At 52.2% G+C, this 18,104-nt stretch overlaps 1 protein-coding gene across 1 annotated transcript; it reads right to left on the minus strand.

Moving 5' to 3' along the window:
• Nucleotides 1-1,763: 1,763 nt before the first annotated feature.
• RP1L1 (RP1 like 1) lies at nucleotides 1,764-11,809 on the minus strand. Its single transcript, XM_033135412.1, has 3 exons — nucleotides 11,188-11,809; nucleotides 8,741-8,882; nucleotides 1,764-6,907 (listed from the first exon to the last, which is right to left on the minus strand). Exons 1-3 carry the CDS (start codon nucleotides 11,794-11,796, stop codon nucleotides 1,764-1,766), a joined length of 5,895 nt encoding a protein of 1,964 aa, XP_032991303.1. The 5' UTR covers nucleotides 11,797-11,809.
• Nucleotides 11,810-18,104: the final 6,295 nt, after the last annotated feature.

The raw sequence follows: 18,104 nt of genomic DNA on the forward strand, positions 1-18,104 counted from the left end.
CTTTTTTTTTTTAATCTCAAAAATGATAAATTGAATATTTTTTAAAATAATATAAAGAGCACATGTAAAGCAATTCATTAAAAAAAAAAGGTAGGATGTCGGTTGAAAAATGGGCAAGAAGCATACACAGATAATTCATATGCAAATAGCTTTTTCAAAAATCTAGAAAACTCTCTCATCTCATTAGTGATCAAATGTATCTAAAATAGTACCCCATTAAAATGAAGTACTATTTTTTGCCTGTAAAATAAGCAAACAGATCTCTCATTGTAATGACTATACCAAACACTGACGAGAGGGCGTCGGGCCAGGTGATGTAAATTAGTGTAGACCTTTAGAAAAACAATTTGGCAGCAGGATAGCGACAGCCTTAAAAAAAAGTCGATATCCTTTGACCCAGTAACTCCATGCCTGGGAATCTATCCTAAGGAAATCATCTGTAGTTCTGGGGAAAACAAAGTTTTAAGAAAAAAAAAAAAGATAGAAGCCATGTAAATGGTCAACAAGAGGGAAATGATGTAGTAGAGTATTTTATATTCTCATCATGTATTACTCAGATATTAAAAACATGATTCAGGTATTAAAAATAGGTTTATGAAGATTTGGAGATAAATTGAGGAAATTCTTTGTAATGGGGAGTCTCAGCTCCCGCTCCCCGCATAAGAACTCAGGATATGGTGCGGCCAAAAAGGAACACCCATGGAGCCACAGATAGGGGAGTCATACCACTATATTCTCGCTGGCGGCTGGGTTGTAGATACAGGAAACAGGATCCCCACTTGCTGGCCGCAATCCACAGTCCGCTTCTCTGCCAACCAACCCCTAGTGTAGCCACGGCAGTTATATCGGTGGCTAAGGGCTAACCGGTAACGGCTGATGGCCACCCTGCCACAGCGGATGGCCATCTGATTACAGCTGATGGCCATCTAATAACCGAGCCAGCACCTTTCCACGTGAGGCCGAGAGCCTGGAGACCGCTCTCTGGGACTCTGTCCCCACATGCTTATACTGTGAAGTTAAAAAAAGAAGTATATATGGACGACCTCCACTATCAATTGGTTAGAAAAACACTGGGAAGGAAAACATCAAACTGCTAACACAAGTTATCTCTGAGTGACGGCCTCATGGGTGACTACTTTTCCTTCTTCCCGCTTTTTTGCATTTTCCTACTTTTTTCCATTACCTAAAGAGAAAAATATGAATTAAGGAAATACACTTGGATTTTTGGGCTGAGAACAAACTTTGTCCATCCAATGACCCTGAACTTATCTGCTTCTCCCTGAATGTATTCACATCTGCAGAGTCACCAAATATATTCAAGACCAGAGAAAAGCACCTCAAAGTCGAACGAGGTGAGTGCCAAGAGAGGCCAAGGAGAAAAATAACAGGAGATCAATAGGCAAAAGAATGAGAAAAACACTTGCTAGCAAAAAAACAAACACAAACAAAAACTCTCTTGGAACTGTTCCAATCAGTTCCACCCTTGGGCTCAGTAGGCAAATGGAGGGGGGCCGCTGACCTCCGATAACAGGGCATATCGGAGATAACCTCCTTCACACAGCATGCGGAACAGGCCAGCAGGCCCTCTGAAGCTCCAGCATTTAACACCCAGGGCAGAGTGGTGTGGCTATGTCCTTGACACGTCCTTGATCTTTTCCCCACACTCTGCACATCTCTAATGGGCTGAGTCATGCTCAGGTTCACATACAAAGTGTGAGTTAAAAACAGCGCTCTAGACTCATGACCGTCTTGCAGCTGGATCTCTAGAAATCTAAATCATCTTGGCCAAAGCCATCTGTCCTGTCCATGGTGAGGTTTTGGAACCTCATTTCTGTCCGTGTGAGACTTTTAACTACCTTCTTGGCTTCTAAGTCAGAGCCTTGGCCTGCCCCCGTCTCCGGAGTCAGACCTTTGTCTGTCCCTCGCTCTGGAGTCCTTGAGCCCGAACGGGCCCCTTCTTGCTCTGAAGTGGAGCTTTGTGGATACATGCCTGTGACTTTTCTCTCTGGACAAGGGACTCCCTTGGGCTCATCTCCAGTGGTCCTCATGTCTCCATCTGACGGCTCCTCTTCAGAGCCTTTCTGGGAGAGCTGAGAGCAGTTGCCCAGAGATGATGTGCTGCACGAGGAAAGGCCTGTTTTGGGGCCTGACGTTTGGTGGGGGGCGTCTCCACCTGGGGCAGGGGGTGGCGTGGGCCTCCCCTCTTGGTCTGGGTTGCTGTGTCCAGAAGCCTCACCTGACTGACCCCATCTGGGGCCAGCCTGTGGGCTCCCTTTCTCACCTTGTTTTCCTCCTTTGGACTCTGGCTGTCTCTCCCCTTCAGTTTCCTGGGCCTCTAAGCTGTCAGCACCATCATTCTGTCCTCCTAGACGTTGGTCACTCCCTCCGGAGGCTTCACCCTGCACACTGTCCTCAGCCCCACAGCCCTCCTCTATGTTCTCTTCCTTGGCACCTACTCCCTGCTTCTCCCGCTCCATGGCCTCTGGGGGGCAGTCTACACAGGGATCTCTGTTCCCTTCTATCTCCTGAGTAGCCACACCCTTCTCTCCCCTCCCCAGATCTTCATCTCTGCCCAGGGACTGCCTGCCCTCACCCTCATCCCCCTCCTCCACCCCAGAGCCCCGGCCTGACCCCAGCTTCAGGCCTCCATCAGCTCCCTGGACAGCCCCTGTCCCCGAGGGGTCCCTCTGAAGCGGCTCCATCCCTGTATTCTCAGGGGCCACTGCTGCTGTCTCCCCATTAGCACATCCTCCTTTCTTCTTCTGCAGAATTTGCTGCAGGTCAAAGGCCTCTTTAATGGGTGCACTGGCTACGCCTATTGTGTCCTTTGGGGACACAGCGGTCACTTTCTTTTTCACACAGGTTTCGCAGGGACAGAACTCGTCCCCTTCAGCTTCCCCACCCGGCCAGGTCTCCAGGGCTCTGCTGAGAGGTGGCGTGTCCTCCAGATAGGAGGAGGGTGGACCCCAGACCCGGATCTGGTCAGAGAAGGCCGAGAGGTTACGCAGGCCCTGGAGGCGACGCCTACGCAGCTCTGTCTGCAGGGATATCTCCCACCTGAGGGCTACCCTCGGGGGCCTCAGGGCCTTCCCTGCTGCCCGGCTCTGGATCTTCCGGAGCTCTTTCTCTGTGCTGTTTCGAAGTCGCTGGCCCACATCCTGCTGCAGCTCAGCCACCATCTGGTCCAGCAGGTCGTTGCTCTGCAGGCTCCAGCGGGCTTGGAGCTCAGCCGTGGCGCTGGCCAGGTGGGCCATGAAGGCCTTCTCCATCTTCCTCAGTAACTTGGAAACCCAGAGCGGGTCAGGGTCCAGAGTTGCTCTGTGAGCCATAGCAGTGCCCTTCTCCCCAGCCCCCTGGGTGAACTTGGCCTGGGTTTGCTCATGGTTTGTTTCAGCTGCCGTGGGCAGCTTCTCCAAACTGGTCTCAGCGTTGGGACCACTTTGACTCCCACTGGCATTTGAGTCCTTCTCCCTGAGGCTCCCAAGGGTTTCTGTCCATTTTTCTCTCCTCCCTGGAGGGTGCAGCATGGCAAAGGCAGGGTCTCTTCCCGTCTCTTCCTGCACACTCTCGTCTTCCAATGCACCTTCCCTATCTTGAGAGCCAGCCCCTGATGGTTCTTGTCCCAGGTCTCTTCCCTCTTCTGGAAATCTACTGATACCCTGTCCTTGCGGCTCTGCTCTTTCTTTTTCTTCTTTTATCTTCTCTATTTGCACTGCATCTTCTTGCATCGTGTTTTCAATTACTTGGTCCAGGTTACTGCCCAGTGTCTGCTCCCCGCTGCTTCCTTCTGCCCCATCCTTCCCGGTGGCGCAGACCCATGCTTGGGGACTCGAGGAGGCCATGGAACCACTAGGCTGTTGGTTTCCCAGATCAACTGGGTTCTCTGAGGTTCTGGAATCAGGTCTCTGGCCGGGGATTTTCAAGGGCAGTTCTATCCTTTCGGGGACTAGGATGCAGCCCACGGTACAGGGTGCACTGCCCTCCCCCGAGCCTCCAGAGCCACTGCCAACATCCACGCCAGATGAGGACGTTGGCGTGAAGTCCTCAGTCACAGTGTGGGACCTGAGGCCCGGCAGAGCCTGGCACCCATCGGGCTCCCCGAGGTCCGAGTCCGGCTCACCTCGCCGGAGGCCACACCCCGGCCACAGGGCCTGGAAGGTGCTCAGGAGCTCCTGGTACTGAGGAGAGTCTGTGAACCTCACTTTGCTGGTGGGAGACCCAAGGTCTTCATCGAAAAAGTGGAGCCTGGTGAGACAGGTGATGAGAGCCTGGGCGGAGTGGCTGAGCCTCCTGCCCACCGAGCTGGACACTTCGGGCAGGCTGCTGGGCCGGCCCTGCTTAGAGCCCATCAGCACCTTCATGATCTGTATGGAGGCAGACACCCTGCGGGGCAGCACACACTGTCCCATGCCACAGCCCTCAGCCATCCCTTCTCCTGTTCCAGCCTCCTTGGGGGCTTCTGAAACGCCACCGTGAGGAAGACCCTCTCCTGACTGGGGACCAGCATCACCCATCCCTGGGAGGGTCCTGTCGTCTGGTTCTGCTTTCTCACTGGTGCTCCCTTCCAGATGCGGTCTTCTGGCCTGGGTTTGTTCCTCCAGGCCTCCCAGGGAATGTTTCTCAACAGGGACCTCCATGGCACCTTCCTGGCTATCCCCAGACCCATCCGTGCTCTCATTTACCATCTCATATTTCATGGGCATGGGCTCCCCTGGGATGTTGCGCAGCCATTCACGGACCACAGCCTCTGGCAAAGCGTGGGGCAGAGAGCCTGGGGTCATGCCGCCGTCATCCTCTTGCTCCTCCAGGCCTGCCCCTGCACCAGTGACCTGCCCCTGGAACATTCTTCCAGGCCCAGGACCTAGGCTAGGGCTGCTCCTTCTTGGGGCTCTGATTACCACCCCCATGGCCCCGGACTGAGAGCTGGAGGCCTGTGGGTGCTGCAAGTCCAGCTTTTCCTCCCCTGGCTCGGCCCCCCAATCAGTACTGTGGTCTTCATTGCCGTGGCGGCTGCTGCACAATGGGTGTTTCTTGACAGAGGGCTGTGCCCTGGGGGGAGTGGGGCAGTGCCTGCTATATACCAAGCAGGCCTCAGAGAAGGGTCCCTGGCTGCCCTGAGGCTGGGGGACATGCAGGGCCTGAGTCTTACCACCCGGCGTCCTGTGAACCGGGGATATGCCCATCTGTGAACAGCAGGCCCCTTGGTGGGCTCCTGGCTTTTCCCCCTCATGCTGTCCAACTGACAGAATCAAGGGATGGGGAGGTTTGGGGATGTCACCCCCAGCCTTTTTGCCTAGGCCATCAGCTTGGGACCTGAAAGAGCTGAACTCAGGGTCCCCTTCTGTATCAGCAGAGAGACAAGATGGGGGGTAGAAATTGGAAGCACAGTCTGAATTGCTCACAGGTGTAATGAGGGCACTGCTGACCCCTTCTGCGTCCTGGGAATGAAGGGAGGCAGAGGAGGATGGCCCTGGATCTTGGGAGGCCCGGTTCCTGGTGCTAGAAGAGCTTCCAGAACGGTGTGGTACTGGACTAGCCCTGGGTATGCTGGGAGGCCCCGGTATTTGCCTGGACACAGGTGAGTGCAGCAGACAGTGGGTGTCCCTGTGGTTGTGGTGATGCCCAGGGCAGTCTCTCTGGGCCCCTCGGCTGATGCCAGAAATGCTGGGTGAGGACACAGCACTGACTCTGCTCTCCTGCATTCTTCTCCCACCTGTGGCTGAGGGATGGGCCGAAGGTGGGGAACAGCCTCCAGCAGTGTCCCCAGAGCCAAAATGGTCCCCATCCAGGGGCAACCTGGTCCCAGACCTACCCCTGGCCTGGGGGTATCCAGGGTCCTTCCCGTTTTCCTTTGCCTGTGGGTCCTTGTTCCTCAAAGGCGAGGGACTCATGGTGGAGTACCTGGGTCCTCCCCTCTGGGTGGCCTTCCATGAGGAAATCACAGCCCTCGTCATGCTCGGGTGGCCCTGGTGCCACTTATCCCTTTCAATGGACTCCTCATGAGACCTGGCACTTGCTGAGGAGTCAGAATGAGTACCTGCCACACCTTGGGTCCTGGGTTTCAGGCAGTGGTGCTCCCTGCTGCCCCGCCCTGCTGCCTCTGGACCCGGGCCCTCACCAGCCCAGGGCGTGCTTTCAGCTTCCTGCCCTGCTCTTCTCTGGGAGGCAGCCCTGGAGGCCAGATACAGGTCACAGCTGCCCACACTGCCCTCCCGGGACCTGGAGCAGCAGGAGGAGTTCGGCCCAGAGCCTTCGGGGGGTCTGTCACTGGAGGCAGGGCTGACGCTCTCCTTGATGCTTCTTTGCCTGCTGGTGAGCCCTTGGCTCCAGGCACCCCTGGAGTGGGAGTGCTGGGTCAGCCCAGACCTCCTACGAGAAGCTGTTGCGTCTCCCTGGGCGGTGTATAGGGGGTTCGTCCAGATCTCATATCTAGACCCTGGCTGCCACCGGCCTTGTTCAAAGGCTTCCTTGCATCCTGCTTCACCTGCCTTCTGTCTCTGTGCCCCAGGCTCTGAGGAGCCCCCAGGGTGGCCCTCCCACACACAGTGGAGGGCGTCTGCCTCCCCGTGGGCTGCTGTGAGGGCGCTATCCCTCCCGACCCTCCGGGACCACAGGAGCATGTCATCGCCAAGTAGGTGGAAGCGGACTTTCATCTCCACAGACAGGCTGCCGTCCTCATTCATGCGGACCTTCTTCTCAACATCATCACCGGTCACCAATGGGCCAAGCTGGGCAGGTGTGTCCTGAGGGGGCCTTTCAGGAGTAGGGCCCATCCAGGCACGATGCAGGGACACCAAGGAGTCACTGAGACCAGGCCTCTCTGACAGCAAGGAAAACCGCGGCGGCCTGCTGTCCGTCCTGGAGCTTGAGTGGATCACGCTCTGCTGGGTCTTTGGCCCCCAGCTCCCTGGCACACAATGAAGAGTAAGAGGAAAGAGGAAAAGACAGTGAGTTACTGGGGGAGCTTCCGGGCAGGAGCATAAAGGCTGCTCAGAAAGGCCACCTCAACACCCCTGCCGCCTCCAAAACCACACAGTAAGGGCGGAAACCATTCTAGAACAAATATCTGCACTCTAGCTTTTGTGAACGCAGTAGAGCAAAGCAAGATGAACTTGAAGTCTGAATTCAGTCTCAACCCTGCCACTTCCTAGCTATGTAGTTTTTGGCAGAGCCTCTTTTCTGAGCTGTAAAATAAGAATAATCATATCTACTTGGTAGTGTGTTTTGATGATGCAAGGCAGTGCATATAAAACTTCCTGCTGAGTTGCTAGCACAGAGTAGGTTCTCAATAGACAGCAGAGGGGGCAGGTATGGCAGAGGTGCCCAGAGCTAACTCCTACCCCTGCTCAGGCCCATTCCCACCACAGGAAGCAAAATCAATAAGCTGCTGCACACACACCAGATTGTAAACTGTAAAATGCTTTGCAATTATTAGTGGTGATTTATCATCCTAACATTCATCAAGCTTTAGGGTTGATAAATGATGGCAAGGAAGGACCTAGACACACAATAGCAGGTCCTGATAGTCGAGCCTGCGCCCCGGCCATGAAAAAGAGAAGAAGGAGCCACTGAGGAGAAAAAGAGATGACTTCAAGAAAGAATGAAGCCACTTTCTCATTTCATCTCCTGAGCTAACACTTGACAAGACGAAGGGGTTAGGGGCGTGTGAGCCTGTGGCCAACAAAAGAACAGACCTCCTTGACACCATCTGGAAAGAAGGTTTTGTCAAGTTCTGCTCTTTCATAAGCACCAGTCGGGGGCTCCTTCGGGGGTGGAGAGCTGTGGCTCATGGGTCTTTGTACCTCTAGCACCTGGCATGTATTATAGCAATCACCGCAACCATTATTGTCATTTCTTAACGTCTTTTTATAAAGGATATTATTTATTTACTCGTCAAAATTTGATCATTGTCATTCCAATAATTTTTCTGAAACTTTTATTCTACAGTTTTTAATGATGCTTTTAAAATAATGGTTTTTTTAAATATAATTTAGTTTTTAATAAGCTAAAATACATATCTTTTTTTCCTCAAGAAAATGCTGTTCTTTTTAATATAGTGACCTAGAAGTACCATTATTTTTGTACATTGACCTTGTATCTTGTGGACTTGCTAATTCCTCTTCTAAGTTCCACATTAGATTCAATTGAATTTTCTATGTACACCGTAACATAGTACATAAAGACAATTTTACTTCTTCCTTTCAAAGCTTAATGCTCTTTATTTCTTTTCTCCAATAAATAATGTTTTTTTTAAATAACAAAGCCTAGACTCTGGCACATAGTAGGCCTTTTGGGTGGCTATATGGTTGGATGTACAGATTGATGGGTTGGATGGATGATCGATGGTTGTTATGAGTTTTAGTCCATTGGCCCCCACCAGTGCCTAAGAGAGTCACGACGCTTGAAAGATGCCAGTGCCACCTTCCCACCGTCTGTTGCCTCCATAATCTCATCGTGCTTGATAAAGCTTGTTGTAGATCCTAAGAACTTAGGGTTGAAGATCTCCTCATCCCTTTTCTCTGTAAATACCCGACTCCCCTCTCTCAGACCCGAGTCAAATGTTCAATCCATTTAAGGTTGATGGTGATAAGAAGGAGGAAAAGGCAAGAGAGACCCAAAACAAGTGGGATGCCCAAGAATTGGGCAGGTTTCCTAAATTATCTACAAAGGATATCTGCCGAGCCCTCCTGAACCGCTCTCCAGTGCAAATCACATTGGGGAAACTCCAAAACCCACTCACCATTTTTGTTCCTTGAAGTCTGCCCTAATGATGTTTCAGTCCCATTTTTTCTGGCACCTTCCACTGCCGGAGGTCTGAAGGACTCGTGACCAGCACACACCAGCACCGAGGGGCCACGCAGTAAAGCCTTCAGAGAGTCCACCTGAAGAAGGAGAGTGTTGAGTCAGGAGGCCTGGTTCGCAGGACCCCCCTTCTGCTTGGGGAGACACAGTGAGAGGAAGACTCCACTCACTCTGGCCCTTTCCTGCTGTTTGCGCATCTCACCTCAGATTTCTGATCCAAGGGAAGCATCCTATCCACTTGCCGAAATACCATCGTAACCAGCTGGGGGCTGAGGTCCTACAACCATGATCTTCCTCTCTACCTGCATTCTCCCACCACCTGGTGTGAGGCCTGTGGTTTAGAGGTTATTCTGAACGCTTCAGGTGGAAAAGACTTCACGAGGTCTTTGCCCACACTGCTCCCCTGCCCACACTTGCACCCTCCAGAACAGGCATTTTTTTAAGGAACCAAAGCAGAAAGCTTCCAGCTTCCATGTGGAGACCTGAGTCGCTATCTCACCCAAGCAGACGCCTCTCTTAGGTTTGATCTGTGTTTTCCAGTGTAATCCGAGCCCATCGCCTCTGCTTCTGCCCCTCGTGGAGCGGAGAAGGGCAAGGCACTGTTCTTTCCACAGGTAGCCCTTCTCTCCCAGGCTGTTCTGAAGGTTCTCTAGGCTCCTGCCCAGATGCTGGTGTCATCCTCTCCCCACCTACCCACACACCCACCAGCAGGATGTCCTGAACTGCGAGCTGAGCAGGCAAATCAGTGCTGGATTGTATTCCTGGAAACAGGGCCCAGCTTTCCGAAAAAATCTCACCTGGCCCTGAGGCCCCTGCATATCTGAGCCTTTCCACTACTTATAACATTACATTATAATTAGCCGTGTGGGGGGATTTAGTTCCATCTTGTAAAGGCCGTATCTGTTCTCTTTCATTTTCTCAAATTAGAGGGGTGTGTTCATTAATAAGGAAATGAAGAAAAGGGAGAACTCTACATCGTCTCCTCCCAAAATGACATTAAGATTGCTGTAGAGCAAATCTTTCAGCCCAGTTAATTTGGAACTTGTTTCAAACTACGAGGTACATTCCTGTTTTGATTTAGGTCTCCAGTCCATCACAGAAATACAAACATGACCCAAGTCTATCGATTTATACATGTAGCCATGCTTCTAGGAAATCAGACGTTTCCAAGGAAGAAACTAGAATTGAGGGCTAAATGACACTCCCATTTTAGAAGAGGTAGAGATCTAGGATCTGTGGGGGGAAAAAGAGCATTATTGAGTGTCCATCCAGTAGAGGACCTGCAAATTGATTAACCATGAATTTCTCTCGTGGGGAGAAACGAGGTCACTTTGTTTACAGAAACTCTAATAACCCTGCAGTAAGTCTTTGTGAAAATATGCTATTTTTTTCCTCCAATTAATTTATTTTGTACCTGCTCTCTTCCTCTCACCACATCCACTTAACTACGTATAGCCAAGCTGAAGGTACGGACTTAGTCTTATTTGTCTGTAAAATCTGCATGTAGCACATGTCAGTACATAGCAAATGCACCATAACTTAGAAGCATTCTTACATCAGGACTCTGGAATCGTTAAGGCTGGCCCTATCATTTGCCAGCCATCCAACTCTCTGCCTCAATTTCCTTCTCTCTACAAATGGTGTAATAATATTAACTGCCTCATGAGTTTGTGTGGTGGGTGCTATGTCCTAGATTAGTCGATCTCCATTCTATTCTCTTTCTGGTGTGCTGTCCAGTACTGCAGGGCTTAGAAAGCTCTAAACACATTTTTCAGGAGGCGATGGCAGCTAAAGCCACCGTGGCGGGACCCAGCGCCCCAGTGTGCCTGGGCGTCAAGATGCAGACGTGACTGTTTCCTGATCCCAGCTTTGTCTACTTGGAGGCCACTATGAAGCATTCCTCTGGAACCCAGTAATCACAGCTGCTTCAAGCAGAGGTAGTAGCTTCCTGCAGAATGCTGGGAGCCGTTCCTGTAGACCCAGCTTAGAGCTGGTCCCTCCAGCTGTCCACAGATCTGGAAGCCCCCTAGTGCCCTGTATTGAACTGCTTTCTACTTAAGGTACTTCAAGCAGTATCTCTTTCCTGCACTGAACTCTCACTGCCATAGGCGAGACTGGATAACAGGAGGATTGGATAAGAAAATAACGGAGGCGTGCGAAGCATAGTATCTGGCACTGAGTGCTCAATAAATGCTAACGACACATACGAATGACAATTGCTTGTTTGATGAGCTGACTGAATGAATGTCTCCACTCTATCCACCTTTAATTAGCAGCAAGGCAATCAGTGCCTCTTCTTAAGGATGACCTCCCTCTTCCATCCCAGTATTTTGATCTGAGACCCAGAGAACTTTTTAAAGGAAATAGCGCACTCTGACAGCCTACCTTTTCCCCACTGGTTGTGTACACCTGCTTCACAGGAAAGAGCAGAAGGTCTGAGGCTTTGCTGAGAAAGGCCGTCAGGCTCCTTGTATTTCTACGACTGAGAAGCACTGTCTGCTGGAATCGAGGGTCCCCATTCTTAACCAGCATTATCCTCCGTGGGGCTTTGGGACCCCTCTGGGAAGACGGTGTCCGTGGTGCCTCACACTGGTCTTCCACATCCTGTGACCGCTGAGCGGCGGTGCTTCTCCCCGGTGGCTGGCCTGGCCCACTGGAGGTCTTGGGGGGCTTCTTATCGGAGCAGAGGTAGCAACCACCATCTTCCAGCTGCTCCAGGGCACTGAGGCCATGCAGGCCCCGGGGTGTGGTGACAGAGCGCACCCCAAAGGAGAGAGGCACACGCTGGGAGAGCTCGTCCATCAGCGTGCCGAAGCTCTTGAAGGTGCGCTGGTGGACAGCCAGGCGAACCCCGGAAAACCGGGGATCCCCTCGCTTGAGGAAAGTTATCTTCTTGGCTGGCGTGACCTGGGTGACAGAGGGGGTCCGGGCCATGGAAGGCAGGAGGCACTTGCGATAGCTTGGGGCCTGGACATCCCCCAGGGTGCTGTTCATGGCATGGAAGCCCAGGCAGCTGAAACGGGTCAAAGGAAGAGAGTCAGGGAGTAGCCGAGAGAGTGTGCATTTCCTTTCTCTCCTTCGTTATAGAGGTGCTTCCTGCCCACCCCAAATTTGCTCCACTTTGCTCAATAGAAGCAGGTTAATCCATTTTGATGGAAGAGAAGGAAATGTAAAGGTTTAGCATCGGACAGATCTGAGTTCAAATCCCATCCCGTTCCCCACTTACTCCCTGTGTGACCCAGGAAGTGAATGATGTGCTCTGTGTTTGGTGGACCCCAATGCAGCCGTGCTCACGCTGCAGAGTGGTTATCACGAGTAAATGCATTTATGTATAGAGAGCACCTGGCACAGAGCAAGCACCAGTACATCTTGATTCTTTTTCCTTCCTCTTGCCGTTTCTCTTAACATTTTCTACCACCCTCACCTCCTTTAAATACCTTAGGGTTTGTCTCCTAAAGAAGTGGGTCAATAAAGGGAAGACCATGTAGAGCAGATGCAAGAACATGGAGCCAACGGTCAGGAGGCCTGGGCACCTTGCCCGCTATCTCATTGCAAAGTCTCATGTGCGGCCCTGGGGATGCCCGGGTCTCGGGAGTGTCATCCTCCAGCTGCCAGGTGAGAGGACTGGAGTTGATTCTTCCATCCCAAACCCCTTAGAGACCGCTGGCAACCCAAAGAGGATGCCACCATTCGATGCCATGTGTTTTCCCCATTGTATGGTGATGTTCGCTGTCAGATAAAAAGAATGCTCCCCCTCGCATCCCTCCAAAGCCTTTGGAGGATGCGTGATGAACCCTATGGACGAGTCCCCCAGCCTGCTGCCACTGCCATGGAAGGCTGGGGGCTCAGGCCAGCGGTGGTCGGGGAAGGCCATCCATCCAACTGTGTGTTCCTAACCCACCGCCGTGGAGCCCACGGCCTCACCCGGCCTCTTGCAGAAGTCTGCCGCTGACTCTTCCTGTCACCACAGGATGCTCTCTTCTGTGCACCTGCCAGCCCAATTGTCCTGAAACCCAGTTTTCACCTGGACCTGCCTATCTCCCAAGCCCTTCCAGTGGTTCGCAGTATCTGCCGAAAAAGCCCAGGCCCCTTATCCCACAACGCCAGGCCTCTCCCCTTGTCTTTGTCCTTCCCCTAAGCCTCAGCTCCTGTTCTTTCCTGCAGGAATTCTTCACTCCAATCAGGCTGCCTGACTCGGGGCTCCCCCTGCATGGCAACCCCCATCCTTCTGCACTCCGCCTTGGCTTCCCTCCTTTATGGAGCTTTCCCCAGCCCCCCAGTCCGAGGCAATCCCCATTTTTAACATGACTCCTCTGCTATTTCCCACATGCCAGGACTGTGTTTTTCTTCACCAGCTACGCCAAGGCCTGGGCAGCAGGACCTCAGGGCACCCAACCCCATGCTTGGCACAGCAGGGGCCCAGGAAATCCATACTGATTCAGAAGGCTGGCATTTCCCAGGGCACCATACTAGAGCCCAGGCCTGTCAACAAACTGACAGTTGAGCCATTATGATCGGGTGAGGAGTCGTCCCCACTTCCCCGTGGTTCAGACCATGGCAGGACCCTCATTAATGCATGCACGGCAGGGAACCACAGCCTCCCTCCTGCAGCACGATGCCTGCTCCAGTTCCTCCAGTGCCAGCCTCTCCCGTCCTTACCGCTGCTCTCTATTTACCCCACTCATCTTAGGGGAAAGACTCTTCTCTCATTTTCAAAATCTTGGTGCACAGAGGCCTTATAATCCTCTCATCTCTGGCACAAACTTTATAATTAGCTTCTTCACTCTCCTCCCTCCCAACTAATCCCATTAAGCTGCTTTCGCAGACCTCCCACGAGCCGCCCTGCAGCTGCCATCACTGTCACTCTGCGTGCTTTCCCTGCCTTCCTGAAGGACTGACTTTTCTTCCCATTTGATTTTCATTTTCACGTGTGACAATGAACGTTCTTCCTGGCCCTCACCGAGGGACTGAGAGGTGAAAGAAGGGTCACCGTGTCCCCAATGTTACCTGTCCTCCAATGTCACTGTGTCCCCCAATGTCACCACAGCCCCAGCATCACTGTGTTTGCAATGTCACCATGTGCTTCAGTGCCAGCGTGTCCCCCAGAACCACTCTGTCCCCCATCATCACCATGTCACCATGTTCCTTAATGTCACTGTGTCTCGCAATGTCACCATGTGACCTGGTGTTACTATGTCCCCTAGCATCACTGTGTCCCCCAGTGTCACCATATCCCCAATGTCATCATGCCCTCCATGTTACCATATCTCACAATCACCATGTCCTCCAGTATTACCATGCCCTAAAATGTCACTGTGTCTTCCAGTGTCACTGTCTCCCCCAGTCTCACTGTATCTTCAACATCTCTGTGTCCTCTAGTGTTACTGTGTCCCCAAATGTCACCATGTCCCCATAGTCACCATGTCCCCCGGCATCACCACCAATGTTACCATGTCCTCTAGTGTCATTGTGCCCCCCCCCAGTATTATCATGTCTCGCAGCATTGCCCTGTCCCTTAGGACCCCCACTGCCTTGAAGGGCTTCTGCTCCCTGCAGCCCATTTCTGGGCAGAGAGGGCCTGTCTAGAGCCATCCCGGACAGAAGCTTTGTAGGGCAAGGGAGAGTGTTCAAGGTGAAAGCAGGCACCTGGCCCGGAGCCAAGTAAAGACCACTCTGTGACTCTTTCAGGATCCAGGCAAAAGCACAACATCGCAACATACACTCAAGGGGACAACTGCCCCCTTCTTCTGGCCTTCGCCTAGGAAAGAACATCTTTCTGAAATGGAATTCCTAGTCTCTGACTGGATTTTCAAAATAAAGAGAATGTGACCCATGACATCCTAAGTACCAAAAATCAGGCTGATAGCAGCCGGGGTCCAGCATGAAAAGTCCCTCCCAACATGAGACCAAGTACACAGCCTGGAGAGTGCCTGAGAAAAATTATCCCCCTGCCTGCGCTTGGATAACTGACAAAATTCTGCATTACACACACGCACAGACATACACACATATATGAGGGACACACACTCACACACACACACATACACAGACAAGTTCGAAAAAATTTAGGACCCAAGAGAATGAGCTGAGGGAGCCAGGGTAGCCTGGACCCATGGACTGTGAAGGGTGAGGGCATATAAGACTACAAACATCACCCCGATCCTTGCAGGAAGATGAGACGACTGCTTGCTCTCCAGCCTCATCAATAGAAATAGACAGGTTCACCTTCATCCCCAAGACAAGTCACTGAGAACTATGACGTCCTCTTGCAGCATCGGGAAGGGAGAAGCAAATTGATTTTCTCCCCGCCACCCCCCTTCCCCCCCCCCCCCCACACACACACACACACACTCTGGTTCAAGCCGTTGTTTCTCAGTCTAGTTGTGTAGGACACAGCTCCCTGCCCCATGCTGGTATGATGAGCCTTGCCCAACCCCCCGGCTGAGGCAGTCGGTCTCCAGTCGTCGGTCGGCCGCTCACACTGGCCACCGGCGGCTCACACTGGCCACCGGCCGCTCATGATGGCACACAGCAGCCCGTGGCAGCTCGTGCCAACCTCCAGCTGCTCACCGCCGCCCAGCTCCAGGGAGAGCTGTTGTTCACAATCTTAGCTGTAGAGGGCGCAACTCAGTGGCCCATGTGGGAATTGAACCGGCGGCCTTCGGTGTTAGGAGCAGGGCACTCCAACCACCTGGGCCACCGGGCCGGCCCATCGATTTTCTTTTTCAAAGAGGCTTTAATGAACTTTTGATTCTTTCACCTTCAAAACAGCCTAGGTCAACCAGGTTGTTCATTCATTCAATCATTCATTCATTCACTCATTTGTATACCCAACAAAGGTTTCTGAGCAGCTATTGCATACCAGGCTCTATGCTGGATCCTGGAAATATAAAAATTACTGAGATATAGCACCCATCCTCAAAAAAGTCACATTCTAGTGTGACCAATAGGTACATTATTAAATGTAGCATAAGAAATGTTCTGAGATAGATAGATATATAGATAAAGACAGAGATAGAGCTAGATATAGTATAGATTATACAGAGGACATGACTGAAAGAAGATTAAGAAGAATGGCAGGTAAGGGAAGACTTCCTGGAGGAGGTGACATGGAGCCTCCCAAGCAGAGACCAAAAGGACAATTTAGGAATTAGTCAGAGAAGGAAGGAGTTAGGACAGGTATGGCAACTAGATATAGCCTTGGTGCCAAATGTGACAGGCTGCGGTTGGTTGGGGAGATGGGAGGAAAAAGAGCCCAGGCTGTGATCAGCTGGAAATGCTGCCATAGCGTCAGGGCAGAGAAGGGCCATACAGGTGCCAGATATTTGCCATCCTTGCTCTGGGCAGGGTGTTCGGGGTCGGGGAGTATGTGCAAAAGTGAGGCGAAGGCAGAAAGCTTGGGCGTTTGGGAAGGGCCTTAGATGGATGCCATCCTGATATTTTAGAAGATCCCTCTGGCAACAGTAGGAAGGATGGGGCCTGAGAGAGCAGGAAAGTTATTGGTAAATGAGGGCAACTGCAGTGGAATGAAGACAAAGGAACAGATTCAGCAGAGGCTGAGAAGAAGGGACCAGCAGGAGTGGGGGACCACCCAGTGGGGGGCTCGCTGTAGGGAAGGATGTGATAGCATGATTCTCAGGTTTCAAGCTTCAGACCTGGGTGCGAGGTGGCACTCACTACTCACCAAACGGGAGGGCAGAGTGAGGAGCAGTTTTGGAGGCAGGAGTGAGGGAGCAGTGGGAAGGGCCACCCTCTCTGCAGAAGCAGGCGCACTACACATGAGCTCATCTGACACCACTTTATTAAGGGGACTGATAAATGCCCCTGCAAGGATGAACGGTGCAAACACAGTAAGATCAGCTCTGGCCCCAGTTACCTCAACAGCAGCACCAAAAGCCCTTCTCCACTGAAGTCTGCGAGACCAACCCCTGGCAAGCAAACACAGGTGTTCCTACGTTAGATCCAAGAAGAAGTAAATAAAGAAGAGGAGACCAGTAACAGAGGGAGGCAAAACAGAGGAGAAATAAGAAGCAGGTTTCATTGCAGGCCCTTCGCCCCAGTATACCCGGACTGCCCCAATCTTAACACTGATAGTCCTAATGCAGGGACCCAATCCTCACCGACATCTTTTGTCACCGGCTCACTGGGACAGTTGGTCACCTTTTCCACTGCCTTCACTGTGGGGCCTGGGCAGTTTCCTAGGACCAGGTGGCCTCCTTCTGGCACTGGCCCTACTGGCAGTGAGGCTGTGGGGACAGAGTCCCAGAGAACAGTTTCCAGGCTCTCGGCCTCCCATGGAAAGGTGCTGGCTCGGGCAGTACACAGCCATCAGCTGTGACTAGTTGGCCATCTACTGTAACCAGTTAGCCATTAGCCACTAAGATAACTGCCGCGGCTACGCTAGCAAGCGCAGATTGCAGTTAGCAAGGGATGGTTGGTTGGCAAAGAAGCAGATAGCGGGTTTCAGCCAGCAAGTGGGTTGGTTGGCAGACAAGTCCCACACAGAGGGCTCTCTAAGTCCACTTAGCTGCCCTTTGCAGTATCATGAACCAGACAGGCCATGTGATCGCAAACTGCCCTCACAGTAGAGGGAAGACAGCCTTCCCCCATAAACACTCGGGGGGTGGGGGTGGGGGCACGAGGACAGCAAGAGAAGGCTATGAAGGAAGGAAGAAGCCTGACCTTTCTGGGTGCAAGGGATGGTTGAGGAGAAGGGGCAAAGAAGGGTGAAGAGCTGGAGGGCAGGAAGATGGGTCTGGTTCCCAGCTCTCCACACTCCAATCCCACCTTGGAGTCTAGTGGGGGATTACTGGTCTTTGGGGAAATCTAGATAAGGTGAGAGACACTCCCATAGCAGAGGATTTTGTCCAGCCAAGGCCCATGACTAAGTTTGAAGGAGAGCTCCTTTTGGACTTCTCTTACCCCACTCCCACTCAGGATAGAACTTCAGTAAGGTATGGCGGGCAGAGCGGAGTGGGGGAGGCTCTCATGTGACCTTTCCTCAGTCAGCTGTGTGCCATGGGGTGTGGACAGGACCACACAGGAGCTCAGGGGCTGACTGTCAAGCTGTGGTAGGGAGTCTTGGGGGAGCATAGAGATTGGGGGGCAAATCACTAGTGCTAAATGGGTCCCAGCAAACCCTAGAACTCATAGCACCAATCAGTCGGAGGAATTGTGGGATTCGTTTAGGGCAGACAGCAAAGGATGGGGGATGGGTGCCAGGGGATTTCAAGAGGAAGCAGGCCAAGAAAACAGAGGAGGCATTCCAGCTGTGTGTGGGTGGGGGAGGGAAGCAGAGAAAA

The sequence above is a fragment of the Rhinolophus ferrumequinum genome, chromosome 18 (assembly GCF_004115265.2).
Source record: "Rhinolophus ferrumequinum isolate MPI-CBG mRhiFer1 chromosome 18, mRhiFer1_v1.p, whole genome shotgun sequence".
Taxonomy (NCBI): Eukaryota; Metazoa; Chordata; class Mammalia; order Chiroptera; family Rhinolophidae; genus Rhinolophus; species Rhinolophus ferrumequinum.